Raw genomic sequence first — 22,084 nt, forward strand, 5'->3', positions numbered from 1 at the left:
AACTAAAAAGCGAAAAATAACATCATAATATGTTCTACCTGCTGAGCAGTATGAAGGCGGTGCTAAGCCGGTGATGTATTAATTCAAGCCATGTGAGCATATCTTATAGATTTAGATTTTGCAGACAATGTTGTTTCATGTGGTCCTGTCAGAAATGGCTTAAATTAAGACAACACCGGCTAAGCTAGCTAAGCTATTATGATGTTATTTTTCGCTTTTTAGTTTAGTGGGTACGTTTTTAGGTTTTGAAGTCGGTTGTATTTTTTTTATTAAAATTTTTATTATTTTTCAATTTTTAGTGTAAAATTTCATCTCAAACGAATACATCAGACCCCTAATGACAGTCTTGGTACAAAATTCTCAGCAATACAAATTAATCAAGCCCAAGCACAAGGTAGCTACCGTAAACCGTCAAGGGGTTCCCTTCATTGACCTTGGTCTTCATCATCAGACCCCTAATAACAGACACAACTCATCTAGGTAGAAAGTTCTCAGCAATACGAATTAATCAAGGCCAAAAACAAGGTAGTTACTGTTAACTGTTAAGGAGTTCCCTTAATTGTCCTTGGTCTTCATCACCAAACCCCTAAATGACAGTCACAACCTATCTATGTGGAAAGTTCTCATTAAGACAAATTAATCAAGCCCAAACACAAGGTAACTGCTGTAAATCGCCAAGGAGTTCCCTTGTCTGTTTTATGACTCCATCATCAGATCGATTTTAAACCTTCATAATTTTGTATTTCTTAAAGGCACTAAATGGAAAAGTTTACGAACACACTAGACACCCATATAATTTTCGAAAGTTCCCCTCAATTTCTCCAAGATTCCATCATCAAATCTTGTCATGATGGCAATGGGACCAAATGGGGACTATACCGTTTCAAACAAAAAAAGAATTTTTGAAATCGGTCCAGGCGTCTTTGAGTAATCGGTGTACATACATAAAAAAAAAAAAAAAAATACCGACCGAATTGAGAACCTCCTCCTTTTTGAAGTCGGTTAAAAACATCAGTTCCCAAGTTTGACATCGTCTATTAATCTCAAGGGATTATAAGCAAAATCCCTAAAATACATAAACTTTAAAACATAACTAATTCTTTGAACCAAATATTTCAAAATACTTAAATATAAATTTGGATAAATAAAACAAAAAAATACTTAATTAAAATTATTTATTTTTGAATCACAACACTAGAGAGCTCTTCAATTATGCTTACATTGACTAGTAAAATTACAAAAATATATCGTAATAAATTCTCTACATGTTCTGTATAAATAAATACTTATAAAATATATTAGGTACATTAAACACAATATTATTACTTTAACAATATCAATATGAAAAAAAAAATATAGAAAAAATAATTATTCGAATATTCATATGATATAGTTGGTTTACTTTTAGGAGACTGTCTTGCTACGGCAAGACAGTCTCCTAAAAGTAAATTGCATGTAAAAAGTAAATTTTACACTAACGCGTTTGATAGACAACGCGTTAGTGTAAAAACCACGTGAAAACTAAACGAACTAGTTTTTTTTAAAAAAACTAGTTCCTTTAGTTGGCTCTGAGTTCAGCCGTTTTGAGCCTTGAAAGCTCAGACCAATTAACTTTTTAAAGGACCTGTCTCGCTAGAGTTTACCCCTTTGTCAAAACTATATGATCATGATCTAACGTGTTTAACTAAAATCGATGTTTCATAGTGTTAAAATTACACGTGTGTGTGTATTACGATTTCAAAATGGTTGTGTGTAGTGTAAGGACACAGGATATATTTAACACCCAGTCCATCCAAAAAACGAGACAATTTTGTTAGTGAATTTGAGTGCTACACAAGTCCAAAAGAAGGTAATTGGTCTGAGCTTGAACGAAAGTATTTCAACGAAACCACATAATATATAATAGTAGGGAAACGAATCGAACGCAGTTTATACCCACAAACACGCTTGTTCTGTCCACTACACTACATCAGCGTTGCCACTTTGTGGGTAATTCCCCGAATTGCGGGAAATTTAAATCCAAGAGAACTATTGCCTACGTGGGTATTACTTTATGTGAAGATGCGTAAAGAATGCTGCGTCTATCTTCACCATTTATAAGGATAATATTATAGCTATAGATAAGCTGTAAAATAAAATTAGTAAAATGCATTTATTTTCATGTAAGGAATAGGGATATTTTTCTCCCAGAATTTGAAGAAATTTGCTTAGTTTTGTAGGGAATTAGGACAATAGGTACTGGCAACGCTGCACTACATACAAAGCAGAACGGAATATATTGAATAATATACATTATTATACTATATTATTATCGGTGAAGGAAAACATCGTGAGGAAACCTGCATACCAGAGAATTTCTTAATTCTCTGCGTGTGTGAAGTCTGCCAATCCGCATTGGGCCAGCGTGGTGGACTATTGGCCTAACCCCTCTCATTCTGAGAGGAGACTCGAGCTCAGCAGTGAGCCGTATATGGGTTGATAACGAACGACGATACTATATTATTAGTATATCGTGTAAATATTCCAAAATATAATGATAATCCATGTAAGTTAAACATATTATTGTTATTTGAGTCATGTATTTATTTTTAACTATATCATAAAATAGAAGAATTCGATTAGATCATCACATACGAGTAGAATAATATTAAATGATATTATTTAATTGTTACATTAAGTCTTGTCAATTAGGTCACTAATAAGGAATTCTGTTTGCTTCCACATAATTTCAGGAGGAATGTTAATAAAATGACAACAAAAGAATCTCTAAAATAATGGTGTCAATTTTAAATTCACTTCTGACCTCAACAAATAATAAACATTGTATGGCTTTAAAAAATAATAAGTTTAATCAGATGATTTGCAGCATTACAAGTTATCAATAGAATATTACGTCATATTTTATGGCTATGGTTTTAAAATGGTTTATGGCACTTTACGGTCAGGTCACAGCTTGCATGCTGGTATGAAACTTCTTTTAACAAATCCTAGTGAGATTCAGACCAAGTCTGAAATGGTTGAGCTATTTAGGTTAATAGGGTAGTTGACTCATATCAAATTTAATATAAACAATATTAATTTCGTGTAGTACATGGAATAAGGGTCCGAAATATATCGATAATGATTAATAAAAGTTAAGGATTTCCAAAACTTAATTTAAAAATCATGTTTTTTTTTTCAAATTTTCTAAACGCCAATCGTCGTCCATTTAGTGACGTCACAATGTCACTTGATGTACTAAATGTCAAACTATTATTACTATATATACTATATTATACTATTTGTAAAGAATTTGTTAACGTGACGTCATGACTCATGAAACAGTTGAACAATAGACAATCATGCCCGACAGGCGTTTTGACTTGTCAAAAAAATATTTAATAATTAAAATTTTCATGTAATCACATCTCAAAAATACATATGATATTTTTTTTTTCAATCTAGTCGAACGATAATGAACAAATAAAAAGTGTCAACTAGCCTATCCATTAAGAACTTCACAACAAAATATTTAGAATATGCAATGCATGTATGAAGGGCGCACTGTTGAGTAATTTGTTGCCTTAAAGAGTTCAGACCCTGGTAGTAGTACTAAGGGTCTAAATCCTACTGGGAAACAACACCCAAATCAATCGAGATAGTGTTTTTACCTCCTCCGTAGCGCAGTGGTATGCGCAGTGGATTTACAACACGGTCGTCCTGGGTTCGAACCCCGGCTGTGACTTGTAAAGAATAAAAAAGTGTGTACACTTCACTAGGGCGAGGTACCACGCCCTGCAAGTTTAACTACACCTGCACACCAGCTGGAGGCTATAGAGGCTATGTATGTCTATAATGAACTTTACAACAAAAGATCTAGCTATAGTATGCATGTAATATGGCCGTAAATGATCCAGACCCCGATGATCCCCGGTCTAGGCCCTGTCAGGCCACACGACGCTCTCGATCCAGTCGAGGTAGCGCGATATGCGCGTGTAGACGCCGGGCACGGGCGAGCCGCAGCCGCGCCCGAATGACGTCACGGCCACGAGTCTGAACTGGCCGTCGCTGGCCGTCAGACCCTGCAGCGGCCCGCCTGAGTCACCCTGACAACAATAAACAACCACTTAAGAAAGATTTGGCTGGTGGCTAGTGGCTAGTTACCACCCTACCGGCAAAGACATACCGCCAAGCGATTTAGCGTTCCGGTTCGATGTCGTGTAGAAACCGAAAGAGGTGTGGATTTCATCTTACTCCTAACAAGTTAGCCTGCTTCCATCTTAGATTGCATCAACACTTAACATCAGGTGAGACTGTAGTCAAGGACTAACTTGTAGATAATAAAAAAAATCAAGATAATTCCATGGATATAGTGCGACACAAAAGAGTAGAAAATAAATGAGGGCGCTATAGTCACTTATTGTCGTTCTTATGGTAACCCTGTGTTCTGTCATCCACTCGGGATTGCAACTACCTTGATACTTGATAATAATAATTGATATTTTGTTCTATGCATAGATAATATTGTGTTCTTATTTTAAATAAGATGTTTTTTTTGAAAATAAAATTACCATCTAATATAAATAAATTGATAAATATATTAATTAGATAATGCTTACATCACTATCTAGCCTCGAGAATCATTTTAAGGGCATTATGATAGCTGATTACATGATTTGCATTAAATATTTAAATTAAAAATAAAAGTATATCACATCTAAGTAAATGATATTTATTGTAATTCGTTTGGAAATTACCTGAATTTCCACTAATTTAAATCTATACTAATATTAAGCTGAAGAGTTTGTTTGTTTGTTTGAAGAGTTTGTTTGTTTGAAGAGCTTGCTTGAACGCGCTAATCTCAGGAACTACTGACCCGATTTGAAAAATTCTTTCAGTGTTAGATAGTCCATTTATTGAGGAAGGCTAGGCTAAGACTGAACGAAACATTTTTGAAACATTCAATGAAGAATGTTTCAAAATCAGGTTTTTTTTTCTTTTGGAGAGCTTTTGCTTTCCACTGCGTGTGATGCGTAAACGGTTAAAGTTCCGCAAATCAATTATGATAGAATTGTTCCCCTTAAAAAGTTATAAATAAAATCCGAGACAGTTCCTGCGGGATTTGCGAAAAACTGAAATACACGCGTTTGAAGACGACGGCCGAAGTCGCGGGCGTCCGCTAGTAATCTGATAAAACTATCAATAATATTTGGTTGCTCTATAATGACAGATCTCCGTATTAATTACAGTAAATGTGGTGTTGCCACACATTTTTTTCGATAACGTGTGAATTAGCTTGAGGTCATTTTTAATATTGTTAAGGGGTTTGTTGTGTTGGACCAATAAACGTCAGGGCGGACTTACAGACAGATGTTACAGAGTTTATAGATAGATACCTGGCAAGTGTCCCGCAGGCCCATCGGGTCGCCGGCGCAGATCTGCGCGTCGGCGATGCCCACCGGCAGCTTGCGCCAGTTGGTGTACGACTCGCCGCACTTATCCTTCGCCACCACCGTCACGTTGGCCTTCAGTAGGATCGTACTCTTTATATCTCCTGTAATAGTACAAAACGACCATTACAACGTGTATGCTACATCAACAGCTGGGGAGCCGAAGAGGAATTTTGGAGTCCAGCAAGTCCGACTCATATTAAATTTAATATAAACAATATTAATTTTGTATAGTACATGGATTAAGGGTACGAAATATATCGGTATTAATTTAATTAAAGTTTAAGGATTTCTTAAAAAACTTAATTTAAAAATCATGTATTTTTAAAAATTTCCAAACGTCAAAAACGCTGTCCTCCATTTTGTGACGTCACAATGTTATTTGTCGTACTAAACGTCAAACCAATTATTGATAACTAATATTTTTGTCAAACGCTCCGTTTGTAAGGGATTTATTATAGTGACGTCATAACGGAACGGTTTTGACGGCCTCCGTGGCGCAGTGATGTACGCGGTGGATTTACAAGACGGAGGTCCTGGGTTCGATCTCCAGCTAGGCCGATTGTGGTTTTTTTAATTGGTCCAGGTCTGGCTGGTGGGAGGCTTTGGCCGTGGCTAGTTACTACCCTACCGCCAAGCGATTTAGCGTTCCGGTACGATGTCGTGTAGAAACCGAAAGGGAGGTGGATTTCATCCTCCTCCCAACAAGTCAGCGCGATTCCATATTAGATTGCATCATCACTTACCATCAAGTGAGATTGTAATCAAGGGCTAACTTGTAAAGAATAAAAATAAAAGACAGTTGAAACATAGACCATCATGACCGACAGGCGTTTTTTTGGCTCGTATAGTCAAAATATCAAAACTAAAATGTTCATGTAATCGAAAAAACGTCTCAAAAATATGAAAAATTCATTTTTAATCTAGTACTCGTATAACGATAATAATTTGAAATCATTTAAGAAAAAAGTGTCATCTAGCCTATTAAATTTTTTAATCTCGTAAAATAATTTACAAAATAGGTTCAAACAGGAGATCCAGAGATTACTACAACTTTTCTATATCTTTATAATATAAATAAAAATATATAATAGATAAAAAACTCACGAGTTGTACTAGTTTTGCCCCATCCAGTGATGGTGAGAGGTATGGTCGGGTCGTCATTCTTGGTGTACAAACAGATGGGGTGCAAGTTTGACGTGAATGTCACCGGCTGTTCCAACCTTTGACAAAAAAAATGGGGTTAAATAATAATAAAATTATACTTTCCATCATTATCAACCTTTTAACGGCTTACTTGCAGAACTAGTATACCTAGCATGTGATCAAAGACATATATCGTGAAAAGAAATAGACAAAATATATCGTGCAATTGCAGAATGTCTCAGTTCCATATTTTCCATAATTTCCTCCTAAATAGCGGTATTTTCGGCTGCGCCACTATTGGTTAGAAGGACAAAGATCTATGCATATTTAACAATTTAATTAAAATACCAAAATAATTTTACACAACTATTTGTGTTTCATAGCAGTCTCTATCGAATTTGATATTTTGAAACATGTATTGCCTTAAAATTAAGATTGTATTAATTTTTAATTTAATTTAAACTTAAATCTTTGGAATTCAAAGAACAAATTGTGTTTTGATTGATTTTGACATATTTTTAACCGACTTCAAAAAAAGTAGAAGGTTCTCAATTCGACGCGTATTTTTTTTTCAATGTTCGTTAGGTACGTCATTACTTAACCAATTTTAAAAATTATTTTATGTTTGATATAGTATACTTCCATATTTGTCCCATTTCATTTTCATGAAAATCATATGAAAATCATGAAGGTTTAGTAATTATGTGTTAAAATTAAAATAACTGAAATACGTCTTTGAGGTCGGTTCCATTTTTATGTTAAAAAAGATTATTTATGGGGACAGTTACATAGAAAACAGTTCCCTGGCAACAACAGAAACGTCAAAATTCCACGGAATCCATAAATCGACTATAGATAAATATTAAATATTTACTACATAATAAATAATAAGTGTGTACTATTAGTTACATACTTCAACAACGCTAAATCGTCATATTTGGTACGCCTCTTGTACTCCGGATGCTTTATGATCTCCTGTATCCTCACGTCGTCGCTGCTGAACTGTCGCTCGCCCAGCTCCACCACGCCCATGCGCGCTATCGTGGGCGTCACTCTGTTGAATAGAAGCAGGTGTTACTTTTCAAAAGTTCATTACGAATAGTGAACAATGGGGATGATGACTAGGTTTGAATATATTGATTTTTATGATACATTCGTGTAAATAAGGTCAATGTTAACTAATTTATACATAAAAAGGAAAGATTGTCTGGATATTTGTAAAATAAATAAGATTATAAAATTTCAAAATCTATAAATTTTTTTTATCGTAATTAGATGAAAATTCATACTGCTTTAGCTTCCTTACATTAAATGTGACATTTTTTAATAAAGAAACTATAAACATAAACGCACAAATAACAAAGATATTAGCGATTTTGTTTCATACGCCCATACAAATCTAACGATCAGCGAGCCAACGACGTCACTTATTCATGCCATTTTGTATGGAGCGTTTTTAGGGATCCGCGGCAGCGCCGCAAATCTGACTCTTTAAATCCCTGTAGCTCCGAAAGTAATGATCGCAGATATCCTGTTACTTTTACAAAATTGCTTTACGATTAGCATACTCTTAATTTATATACAATTTAAAAAACTGTCATCATCCCTATTGTATATGAACTGAAGAACTGACAGTATTAGATAGCGCGCCCATGTGTGCTATCATGGGCGTCACCCTATTGACGAACTCAAGTTGAATACAAGCAGTTGCAAAAGTTCATAAATATAGCTCTCATGAAAAAGAACAATCGTCAACAAAATCGGAACAGTCCTCCTAAACAGTAATAACGATTTTTTGATGAGAAGTATATTTTTTGAAGTAAAATTTCTTTACGCACACTTAACTAGATCTTGGTGAATACGTAACGAAAACTTCAATAGGGCAACGCTCCTGCTATCTACAGCCATAGTGAAACATTGTTTATTTTAAACTACCAATAGATGGCGCTCTTGGAGAACTTTGAAACAATCCCTTTTTGTACACTTCTAGAGATTGTGACGCATTAATCAATCCAAATGGCGCTTTGCTGAGATTGTGACGCATTAATCAATCCAAATGGCATAACTTTAAAATGGAAAAGACCTCTTTGTGGAATCGCAAACGCAGTTTTTACTTTACTAGATTCCTCAAGTTCTATTTGCCAAAATGCTGATTTTAAGTCAATGGTACTAAGAAATTTTGCGTTACGTAAATTATCTACTATTCCTGAAATTCTTGGCAAGGGATATGTGTCTCTTTTTGTAATTTTGTTAAGCTGTCTACTATCTAAGCAAAGTCTGTTGCTACCATTTCCTTTTTTTACTAAAACAAACTTGCGATGCGTTGCGATGCTATTGCCTGACGCTCACAGATGGTGGCTTTTTTTTAAAAGAAGTTTTACTTCAGTGGTGTGTCAATAAAACACGTATAAACGTGCCAGAAACGTGCCGTGGCAGACAAAATAACATTCTTTTATACAGTGTTTATTAACGTATTTATATCTATTATAACGCGGCCGCGCAGACGTTGACAGACACGGGCCGCGTCCGGCCAGTATTCGCGGAAAGAATATTTTGTGTGTACGGTTCATGTCTGTAGAGTTCTTTTCATGAACCTGAAATAAAATTGACAGCGCCTTACACAAATGACAATGAGCGCCATTAACACATTAGCGCCGCGTCTGGGTACTTCTTTCATGAAAAGAACTTTCCGCTGCCTGCTGGGCAGTGTGAATATACGGTGTCTGTGGGTGTCTGCCACGCTACTTGTCTGTGACGCACAGTGTCTGTAGATATAAACGGACATTTAAATAAAGAGAAGAAACGTACTGGTCTAAGGTATCCACACAGTGAGCTGCTGTTACTATATACAAGTCGGATACTAAGGAGCCGCCGCATTGGAAATCATAACCGTCGGTTCGCTCGTAGCCGAGGGCTGCCTGTAAAAATATATAGGTATACATATATGCACTGGTTGAGTTTGTTGTGGACTCCTCTTCCATTCTTTCCGTCCAAGGCGCGTTTGGAACCCTCGTAAACCCTCTTTAATTTTATCACCATTATTTAATAATATCAATAAAGTGTTTTTCAGATAGCATGGGTACGGTGACAGTTGCCTTGACGTTTTTATGTACTAATACCGTGAATCGCGGCAAACTTTCAAGAGTGAAACGAACTGTCACCGTAAATGTCATACGTTTCGAAAGTGCTTGCAAAGTAAGCCTAATTGAAATAAATGAGTTTTGAATTTGAATTTGACTTTATGTAATTAATTGATAGCTGATAGTTATGCCCGGCATATTTACCCGCGTAGATCACATTCCTATACGAATATAGAGATTAGAGTAGCCTAAGCCTAGCATGCATCAACGACATCTCATAAAAAAGACTTATTGTCGATCAATAGCGGCGGAGAAAAATATTGCTCTTTCTTCCGTCCCATCGCAACGAAAGAGAGAGAGATATTTTCGATTCCGCCGCTATTGGTCGACATTTTGTCTTTCTCTAGACTTTAAATATGTCGTAATCCGCATCTTAGGCCTACAGAGTATAATTTATCACTGTGCTATATTTGACCGAGATCCGTTCAGCAGTTTAGATGTGACACTTTAACAAACCCATAAAATGGTCGTTAAGTTCTATGCAACTTTTTAAGAACTTAAAAAAAAAGGTACTTGCTAGAAAAAATATAAAAAAAATTAAATAGTTTAAAGTAGTTTTCAAGTTATGCTATGTCAAGTAATCAAGGGAAAATATTTAGATTGATAAAAACTGTAATTAAATAGAAACTTTAGAAATAACGATTAGTAATTAATTATGTTAATAACCGCTATTTCCAGTTTTAGCGTTATATCTATACTTAATTAACTGTGAAATTGAGTGTCTGTAATTATTATATAGTCATAAATTTAATTGGGTTGATGAATAAAAATTTTAATAAAAAAATTCAACCGACTTCCAACTTAAAAATTAGCCTAAACTAAAAAGCAAAAAATAACATCTTACCTACGTGCTACCTTCTGATCAGTTTGAAGGCGGTGCCAAGCCAGTGATGTTTTAATTTAAGCCGTTTAAATTACAAAATTTCTGTGGTTCTTTCAGAAACGGCTTTAATTAAAACATGACACTGGATTGGCACCGCCTTCAAACTGATCAGAAGGTAGCACGTAGGTAAGATGTTATTTTTTGCTTTTTAGTTTAGGCTAATTTTTAAGTTGGAAGTCGGTTGAATTTTTTTATTAAAATTTTTATTTTTTAATTTTTAGTGTTAGCACACCTACTACACAATCCATATGGTTGGAAAGTTCTCATCAATATAAAATTTATCAAGTCCAAACACAAGGTTGCTACTGTGAACCGTCGAGGAGTTCCCTTAACTCTCCTTCATCTTCGTCACCAGACCCCTAATACAGTCACAACCTATCCAGGTGGAAAGTTCTCATCAATACAAAATTATCAAGTCAAAATACAAGGTAGCTACTGTGAACCGTCGAAGAGTTCTCTTAACTGTCCTTCGTCTTCATCATCAGACCCTTAATACAGTCACAACCCATCTAGGTGGAAAGTTCTCATCAATACAAATAAATCAAGCCCAAACAAAAGATACCTGCTGTAAATCGTTGACGAGTTCCATCGTCTGTTTTTCGACTTCATCATCAGACCAACTCCAGACCTTCATAAAATTGTAGTGGTTTAAAATACCTTATGGAAACACTAACAAACGCACTAGCCGTCCCTACGATTTTCGAAAGTTCCCCTCGATTTCTCCAGGATGCCATCGTCAGATCCTGACATGAAAAAAATGGGACCACCCTGGAATCAAACCCTTCAAAACAAAAAAAGAATTTTCAAAATCGGTCCACAAATGACGGAATTATCGCTGGACATACATAAAAAAAAAAAAAAAAACATACATACAGCCGAACGTAGAACCTCCTCCTTTTTGGAAGTCGGTTAAAAAAGGGCACATAAAAAACAATATTATGACATTATTATCTGTCTGTCTGCCTAGTGCCTATTCGCGCTACTACTTTATTTTTCATCATAATTCATTTAACATGTTTTTACTGACTGGAATTACCTACTAATTTAGCTCAATATGGTTTCTCCTCAAATAAGTAATATTTTTAAAAATACTGAGAAATGTGAGTAAGCCCTCATTCGCACGAGAGCTTTTTTAACGTTCAAATACAACAAATGCATTTTCAATTATATGTTCACACGACAGCGTTTTTAAAACACGACGCTTTTATATCGAGTAGTGTTGCATTTTCAATTTTGGGCGTAATTGGAAATAGACCTTCAAAATCAAAAGTCAAAATTCATTTATTTCAATTAGGCTTAGTTTACAAGCACTTTTGAAAGGTCAAGATTATGTCATAATTTAATTTAATTTAATGGTGGTAATAATAGTCGAAAACTTAAAACTAAAGTTACGAGGGTTCCAAACGCGCCTTGGTCCGAGAAGAGCCCACAACAAACTCAGTCAAGGTTTTTTTTATTTTGGTTTACCACCATTTTACAAACTTATTTAAAACTAAGCACACAGTCGTATATTACAGTTTAACGCCAAGCTTTTTTATCATTAATATAATCACTAACACTATAATAACAAGCCTTTCCCAAAAGCTTGCGTTTAATAAACACTTTGAACTTTTTGAGAGACATTCCAGTAGCTTCACGTAAGTTCATACTATACGCTATCTTGTACATATGTTTTCTGTGACGCTACACCCACCAACGCTTTGTTTTAATGTATCGCTTTTTTATCTCTCGTGCGAATGAGGCATTAGGCCTCACTCGCCCGTAACTCAATATACTGTAGGTATAATATTTTTCCTGAACGTAAAATGTAATAAAAATTTGTTAACATTAAATTCGCAGGAAACAAAAGGATGACAAAATGAGACCATAATGACGTACAAGATTCGTTTAATTAATAAATAGCTTTGGAACACGTCTAACGGGAAAATGATTGATTCGCACAAAGTAACTTGAATATTATAACGGCAAATGTTCAAAAACTAGTTTCTTCGAACACATCAAACCAAAAAAAAATATGATTTCTTACTTCACTTGCTCTAATCAATCATCATATTAAATTAGTAATTCGGTCAAGTGTCGTATCCAGTGGTGTAGCGTGCCTCGGACGGACCCTCAAAATTAATTGGAGGCCCAAATGAGTGGTAAAGATTTCCCACAAAAGAAACAAACATTCTTGCTTAAAATAAATATGACAGTGACAACTCACGTAAGATTAATCTAACTTTTGGGCGCAAGCTTAGCCCGGGAATAAAATTGATTGGTTTCCTTTTGTCATTTCTTAAGTGAAAACTCAATAGGCAAATTTTCATGTTATTTTTCCGGAATGCACCTGATTAAGTGGGATTGTGGATTGCATTTTATTAATTTTTGCTTCCACACGTAAGGGCCCCTTGTAGTCCGTAAGCCCCGTATATATACTAATATTATAAATCTGAAGAGTTTATTTGTTTGCTTGAACGCGCTAATCTCAGGAACTACTATTTCGATTTGAAAAATTATTTCAGTGTTAGACAGCCCATTTATCGAGGAAGGCTATAGGCTTTTATTTATATTTATTTATTATTAATACGGCTGTAGCTACGCCCCTGGTCGTATGAAATCGTCCGAAATGTACGTACCTACTTAGAAAATCGTAACGGCGAAGGCGAATAGTCTATAAAAACTAGTTTCATGGAACACATCATCAACGAAATTAAAGCTTAATACCTAATAACATAATTATCTGCTGTTGTCTGTCGGAATATAAATTATTAATAATAATATGTATCAAGGCTGTTATATTTATTGCCTGTTTTTAAATGTCAACCTAAATAGGTACCTACGGTTTGTATACTAGTTTTAACAACATTGTTTGCTTGAATATTCTTTTATAGGTACCTAATATGTTCAAATATAAGATTTATGTTTATAGTCAGTAAATTCACCGGTTTATGTTTATTTTCTCATCTATTTATTAATCTCTCTCTTATGTTTATAAACAAAACTGATAGCCACCGTGCACGTCACTACAGACGCGAAGTTTTTTTCTAAATCTTAACAAGTTAGCCCTTCATTACAATTTCACCTGATGGTAAGTGAGTGAGTACATATCGTCGTCGTCGTCATCAACCCATATTCGGCTAACTGCTGAGCACGAGTCTCTTCTCAGAATGAGAAGGGTTAGGCCAATAGTCCACCACGCTGGCCCAATGCGGATTGGCAGGTATGCAGGTTTCCTCACGATATTTTCCTTCACCGATTGAGACACGTAATATTTAATTTCTTAAAATGCACACACAACTGAAAAGTTGGAGGTGCTGCCCCGGACCGGATTCGAACCCACACCCTCCGGAATCGGAGGTAGAGGTCATATCCAGTGGGCTATCACGGCTCTCACGGTCGTCAAAAACGATGTCGCCTATTTTGTGACGTCACTAACACACTTGATGTACTAAACGTCCAAGTAATTGTTAACTAATATTTTTTCTCAAAAGCTCCTTTTGTAAGAGATTTGTTATAGTGACGTCATGAATCAGTTGAAATTTAGACCGTCATGGCCGACAGGCGTTTTGGCTCGAACTGTCCAAAACATATTTAAAAACTAAAATTTTCATGTAATCACATCTCAAAAAATATGACTTCTAGCCTATTAAGAAAACCTCAATCGGCCCAGCCGGGCATCGAACACAGAACCTCCGTCTTATAAATCCATCGCGCATACCACTGCGCCACGGAGGCCGTCAAGGCGTTGGTTTTGCCTTAGCAGCACAGAAAACATAATATGTACCAAAGGTTGGCTACAAAATACCAAATTAGGTAATTGGCAACTTTTTACCTAGGACGGAACTAATCTAAAAGCAACTATAATTAGGTAGGTAGGTACTTTTTTATTACGCACACACACACCTAAATTGGGAATTGTCTGAAAGGCAGTCACTGAGTTATTATTAGTTATTATTAGCTGAGTTATTATAGCTGAGTTATTAGCTGAGTTATTATTATTAATTAACGAAATACATTACAGTCAAGACTTCTTGGAAATTATCAAATATGACACAAATATGAGGAAAAGGAAAAACCTTACCATATGCGGGAATTCCCCAAGACTCGCCGTTTCGCCGCCAATAATGTGTAATCCGAGCGGTGGCAGTGTGGTGTCGATAATTTTTCTACATTCTGAAATTATGAATTAATTGCTAATAAAAAAAAGCTGATATTATAAGCTTAAATTGTCGAACTATTCGAACTGGTATTTGTTAATAATGCAAGGTCCCAAAGTTATTGTTTTTCACGTAGGTTATACAGGTTGCTGGGAAGTATTTCCCATAACTCTGTGGTTATATTCTTAACCGAAAATTAATTTGAAATGTTCTAAAATGAATATTTTAGGAGTAAATAATATTTCTTTTATATAATGATTTATTTATTTTGCTATCATCCGCGAAAATTCTCGGACTCTACAACGACTCTACAACGTGCAATTGCACGTTGTAGAGTCAACATCTCCTGAGGATGCTCCGGTTTCGGGGTGAAACGTACGTAGAGAGTATTTTGTCGGACCTGGGTGACGTTGTCGCATGGGTTCGCCGAATTTTCGCGGATGATAGCAAAATAAATAAATCATTATATAATCATGATGAACTTCCGCAAAGTAACGCCTGCTTCTATCCAATATTTCTTTTATTTATAAATAGATTTTAAAATGTGTCGCTTATACGCATCCTAATAGACTTAGCCAAACTTTAAATGTTTAATATGCGAGGATAGATAAAGTTGTGTGTTACGTGAATAGTAGAAATTATTTAAATTACTTTGTATGAAAGCATAAGAAGTTTTTATTTTATTGACGAAAAAATATTAGGCGGTTCGGTTCCTTTAAGTGGACTCCTCAACATCTTGAAGTTATGGGAAATACTCCCGAGCACCCTGTATATTATTATACTAGCTGACGCCACGCGGTTTTACCCGCGTGGTTCCTGTTCCCGTAGGCATACGGGGATAATATATAGCTTATAGCCTTCCTCGATAAATGGGCTATCTAACACTGAAAGAATTTTTCAAATCGGACCAGTAGTTCCTGAGATTAGCGCGTTCAATCAAACAAACAAACAAACTCTTCAGCTTTATAATATTAGTATAGACTCTTAATATCGCAATATTTATGAGCAACCAAAGGATTGCAAAGTGTGTGGTTACAAAGTAGAATCCTGATGAGCAATATGCAATTTTCTAACTTACTACAATCTGTTTTAAAGCAAAACATTTCGATATTACAAACAGTTGGTAGATAGTTCTGTAGGTGTCAATTTCATATTATCTTCGCTGCATAAGGTCATGTTTAATTATCTCTAAGTTTATCACGAAACAAACCAACAAAATGAAGTATGTTTTTCATGCCACGCATATTTTCAAATATACCAATATATTTTTTTAATTTTCTTACAGGACGGGCAATGATCAGTGATCATATACAGCCTATCTTTTATTATTTTAATTTTTGATTTGATTTTTTGACATATAATCATATCATACAACTAGAGGTTTTTCTTAGTGCTTTGTTACTATTACTACCTTGACTACAATCTCACCTGGTGGTAAGTGATGATGCAATCTAAGATGGAAACGGGCCAATTTGTTAGGAGGAGGATGAAAATCCACACCCCTTTCTGTTTCTACACGACATCGTACCGGAACGCTAAATCGCTTGGCGGTACGTCTTTCCCGTTAGGGTTTAGATACTTGAATTTTAAATTTCAGATTATTTAATCAGAGCATATATTTCAAAAACACTAGCATAGTGGAATTTTTAATTTTCTGTTAAGAATTACTTAAATATAAAAATATATTATCTTTTTTTTATTAATTTATTTATTCATATGTACGTTTTTTTTAATAAATGATATCGTAAAATTAAAAACAAGCTCACCTCTTTCGGCCACTCTCATGACCCTTGGATCTCCTGGAAAATAAAAGACTTATGGAATATGTACATCAAAATCGCCGCCCGACAGAGCTGTATCAGCTTGAAATCGAGCGTGTGTTGAAGTGAGGTGCATCAGTCGTAGGTTTCATTCATCGCTACACGCCCCCCGGCCCGCGCGGGCCATCGGGAGTGTTACGAACGAAGATGCCAAGCTATAATTTTGTGAGCAATCGCAAAAATTCGCGTGAACACAACTCGTTTTGCGACGCTGTGTTACAGAAACTTGACTTTTATATGAAACCGAATGCGTGAGTGACAACTCACAAAATTACGCTCGTTTGGCCTTACCCTCAAAGTGCCGGGTTACGAGTTGCGTGTACCAAAAGTCAAAAATATCCCATTTTGTTCTAAAAACACTAGAACTACCTATATGAAATCTGTGATTGGGGCGGACTGGTAATGATTTGTGTAACCAATAATTTCCAAAAAACAAACATACATACACTTACACTAGTAATGTATCTGTATAATTCAGGTATTCTATACAATGCCTAGTTATTCTTGCACTATCATACATTTTTAACCGACTTTAAAAAAGAAGGTTCTCAATTAGTTGAGAAATTTATCTGATGTTTGATGTATCTTAATTTTTTATGTTTGTTACCTCTTACTTTCGTCATTTCTTAATCAATTTTGAAAATTCTTTTATTGTTTGAAAGAGTATACCTACTTACATCCAGATTGGTCCAATTCAATTTTCATGAAAATCGGTTCAGTAGTTTGTGCTATTTTTTGCTTTTTAGTTTATTTTTGTGGTTTTGAAGTGAGCTACATTTTTTGTTAAAAAGATTTTATTACCTCATTACTTAATCATTTATTAACCAATTTTGAAAATGATTTTTTTTTGAAGAAGATTGGTCCCATTCTATTTTCATGAAAATCGGTTTAGTAATTTTGTGTTAAAATCAAAGTCTTTGAAGTCGGTTCCATTTTTATGTTATTATCATGTGAATCATTTAGACCTAAAAATGTCTGTAGAAATTGCAATAAGATAGCTTTTGCATACTTGTAGTGTAATTTCATTACTTTCTTGTACATGTGCAATAAAGAAAATAAAATAAATAAGTAGATATTATACCAAATTTGTCTTGTCCCACAGTCCCTGTGGTTGGCTTTGGTCTTTTTGTTGGTAGGGGTTGCATGTATTTGCTTGGGCAACACACTATCTCCACGGTACCACTGAAGCCACATCTGCTGAATGGATGATTATCTGTTTTCGTAATGTAACTGTCCAAAGAAACCACAGTATAATTAATATAAATATATCTTCATCTTTTTAAAAAAATACAAAAAACAATGAAATTTAAAAAAAAAAATTCAAGGCAAGGCAACAGACGGTCAGGGTTCTAGAGTGAGGGACCGCCTCACAATATGTCTCACACTAATAACACCCCTTATCCCACATTCAAGCAAAAGCTTCTGAAGATTTTGGTTAAAGCTTGTCACTAAAAGACCATTGACTGAAATACTTGTAACTATCTGAATAATAACAGTTGACTCAACATTCCACATGGCGGCAGTCTTGTGATCAATGTCCAAATATCTAACTATTTTACAATATGAACTTATTATAATTATAAGTTCATACTGTTCATCATGGATGTCTTGTTTATGGTATAATATATTCTAGTTAACTCTTTTTATTTAATCCACTCATCTATCTAAGTTTCATAAAGCTTGTATGTTATCAAAACTTGATCACATTTTTCTGTTCATTTTTGTTTGCATAGACAAGAGGATAGACAACTGTTTTTATTTATTTAGATTTTATTATTCACAAGTCTACAAATTTTTTGGAGATAAAAAGTCCAATAACTTCTTCTAATTAAAGTAAAGTCCCCTTATAATCAGTTTGTGTTTTGATTGGTAAATAAAATAACCTATGAACAAGTATTTATAGTATTAGAGAAAACAAATTTATTTTGAAATCACAGACAGATACTACAATTTTATTTATATTAATGATAAAAACTTACTTGTAATAAATATCCCTATTTCCTCCAAAAACACAGTAATCAGCTCTAATACCTAATTGCAACTCTATCCATGTGCTCTTTTTTTTTTTTAATAAAACATGTTTTATCATATTAACAAAGCAGCCAAAAAATTATAACAATAAAAAGCAGTAATAGAAGGATAATGTGGTCAATGCTAATAAAAATAAAAGAGCACGACCCAGAACAAAACATCTATTTTCTGGGCAAAAGATACTCTCTATGTCTATGTTTTTTTCTGTACCCTACAACTTTTGCATTCAACATGTATGCAAAAGGGGAATGCCCACCAGTCCATACAACTAGCCCAGGGAACCCAGATTAAAGGGAATGGGCATTCTCCTTTAATTAGCTTTATCCTGATTGTGTAAATATGTAGGTTCGTCAATGGCGTCACCAGGGGTTTTGAGCGAGCGCAGTAGCATCGCTTGTTCATTTACCAAAATTTCATGTTGAGTTATGATGTGCATCATAACATACCAACAACCCCACTTTTACAATAATATTATTATTAGTATGGAAAATTGCAGTGGCGTAGCCTAGGAGGGCCTTGTATCAAAATTAGTTGGGAGGCCCAATTTAATTAAGGGTAAAGATTTCTCACAAAAGAAACAAAAATGCCCGCTTAAAATAAATATGACAATGACTGTGTTTCCATGTTTTGGGCGCACTTGTGGATTATATTTTACTAATCTTTGCTAAGGGCCCTTAATAAGGGCCCCTGTAGTCCGGAGGCCCTGTATCATTGATACGGCTGATATGGCACTAGCTACGCCCCTGGAAAATTGGTATTACATTACTTACTAACCTTATAGCAATATCACAGTCCGTTACAAGTTTACATGTTCCTTTCAATATATCTTCAGTAGGAGCACATTTATCACCAACTAACACAAAAAGAAAACATTATTGGTTGGTATACCTGATTACAAAACTAAATAGGCACAAAATATTATGTGAAATATGTATATAAAAAATAGAATGTGTATCAAAACATTAAATGATTACCTTCTCCTGCAATTATGTCTTTAAACAGGAGCAAGTTGCATATTAAAAATAGATTTTGCCACATGATAGCGTTTTACTTCCAGACTTATAGCTACTGGTTCAATTTTCCTTAATCGAATCAAAATTTGAACTAATGAAACTCTTCCATAAAACCGGTTTAACTGGTAGTAAATTAAATAAGTATACGTTATTTACAAGTCACAAAGTTATTTTACAAATTTCCTTGTTTATGTTTATAGATTTAGTTTTTACGATACCTATTTCCAAATTTATTTTGAACTATTAACAATTTATTATATATTAATGTAAATTTATTTGCAAACACTTAAATACCACATAAATGAATTGCGATTAAAGAAAATAAATTACAAATACAATTTACTCATCGCAAACAACGGTCAACAACGACAATAGAGATGAGTCCCTCAAATGAATGAAAGAGTTCCTCAAATTTCAACATTGAACCACCTCACTTCACTCTTCAGTCCTCACTTGAAAATTGACATTGACAAATTGAGTATTGACTTAATACGCGATGTATAGACGCGAGTACGAGTGAGTATTGAGTCGAGCGATTGAATGCACTAAGTGAGCGAGTGACAGTGAATCGCCATTGTTCATATTTCTATTTATCTTATGAACAACCACCTGCTTATTTATTGCGTAGTACATTAGAGATGGGTAACTATAAAAATACGTGCACCTCCAAGATCAACATAGGTAAACTAATATTATTATTATTACTCAAAATCAAAACAAAATATAGAAAAAATATTGTATAAATACTATGAACTCTAAACTTTAACTATGATATTGAATTATGAACCCTAAAAACATGAGTATTAGATTTGTAATCTAGTGTCATTGATTCGTATTTCGTTTATTTTTGCAGTCAAAAAATAATAACTGAAAGAAAAGATGTGTGGGAGAGAGACGAAAAAATCCTTATCGCAAGTTATAGGAATTGACGCCCCCGTCCGCCCCTCGCCTCGCCTCCGACATTCCACTGAATATCGGCCATCGGCGAGTTCGGCGCGTCGCGATGCATTGCGTACGACTCCTCGCCTCAAATGAGGGGTCCTCACGAGGTCCTCGCGAGCACCTCACCTCGTCCTCCCTCAACCTCATGTAAAAATAATGAGTTACCCATCTCTAAACGACAACGACAAGCACAGCCACAGAGTACATTTTAAACTTATTTTAAAGGACAACCACAAACGTCAAAATAAGAAGACGACAAATGTGACAATCGATGAATCGACATTCGACTTAGGGATGGCAATCTGAGATTGATTAATCAAAGAATCGATTTTTCATGCCAACAAAATCGATCTTTTGAATCGATATGTTGTATTAAATCGATCCAGTGAATCTATATTTCACCCTTGAATATTGACATTCGATATTTTTTATTTTTCTCGGCCATATCATAAAGCAAAAGTTTTTAGTGAATTTTTCTTTGTTTTTTGAATTGATTTATAAGGTTACGTTACCGTTGTTTCTTATTTTTCAAAAATCGATCTCTTTTTGAAATAATTGCCATCCCTAATTCGACTCACGAGTCACGACAACCGAAATGACAATACATTGAATAAAGGTTTAAATTTAGCCGTTTGTGGTATAGTCCTCAGCTGCCATCTCCGTTTAACGCCATGTTTTAAGCACAGTTCGACCTACACCGATTATATTAAACACCCGTACAAAAATATGAGCATAGATTTACGTTTGTCACCGTTATTTGTAAAATACCTACGTTAGTTTAGAATACTATACTCACTCGGGATATTGTAATCTTTCGATATATTATGAACTGAACTGAATAACACCATAAAATCGCACGAAACTTTTTGCGTCAACGTTCCTAATAAGCAATTAAGAACCACCAAAATATGGTATGCCCTTCCGGCGTCTGTTTCCTGACACGTATAATTTGAGCAATTTCAAGGCAAGAGTGAATAGGCATCTTCTAGGTAAGCGCGCTATATCTTAGACCTCATCATTGCTTTCCATCTGGCTTGATTGTGGTCAAGCGTAAGCCTATACTAGATACTACATAAAAAAATATATGTATACTAGCGGACGCCCGCGACTTTATCCGCGTAAAAATCAATGTCAACTTTCAACCCCTATTTCAAAATATTATATTCAATAGCGAAAGCGGTCAAGGTTCGCTTTCACTTATGTGCACTTCTTCCCTACCCCTAACTTACGTTACTACCAACCTAAACCTACCTAATTTTACCCTACTCTACCCTACCCTTGCTTTACCTCTACCTTACTCCTACCCTACCCTACCCTACCCCTACGCTGCCCCACCCCTACCCTACCTTACTTCTATCCTATCCCTACCTTACTCCTACCCTACCCCTATCCTATCCCTGGCCTACCCCTACTCTTAGCAAAATCAGTCCAGCCCTTTGAGCGTGGTGCGATGACCAAGGGAAAAAGTTTGTGTGGTTGTAGGGGATCTAATCTCTGGATATACTGAACCGATTTGTAAAATTCTATTACCAATAGAAAGT

General features: G+C 35.1%; 1 protein-coding gene across 1 annotated transcript; it reads right to left on the reverse strand.

Moving 5' to 3' along the window:
- Positions 1-1,158: 1,158 nt before the first annotated feature.
- On the reverse strand, positions 1,159-20,733 carry LOC112043564 (serine protease persephone). Its single transcript, XM_024079039.2, has 11 exons — positions 19,820-20,733; positions 19,563-19,723; positions 19,363-19,441; positions 17,639-17,787; positions 16,504-16,536; positions 14,662-14,753; positions 9,384-9,493; positions 7,489-7,629; positions 6,537-6,652; positions 5,376-5,533; positions 1,159-4,085 (listed from the first exon to the last, which is right to left on the reverse strand). Exons 2-11 carry the CDS (start codon positions 19,624-19,626, stop codon positions 3,915-3,917), a joined length of 1,113 nt encoding a protein of 370 aa, XP_023934807.1. The 5' UTR covers positions 19,627-19,723; positions 19,820-20,733; the 3' UTR covers positions 1,159-3,914.
- Positions 20,734-22,084: the final 1,351 nt, after the last annotated feature.

This window comes from Bicyclus anynana, chromosome 14 (genome assembly GCF_947172395.1).
Source record: "Bicyclus anynana chromosome 14, ilBicAnyn1.1, whole genome shotgun sequence".
NCBI lineage: Eukaryota > Metazoa > Arthropoda > Insecta > Lepidoptera > Nymphalidae > Bicyclus > Bicyclus anynana.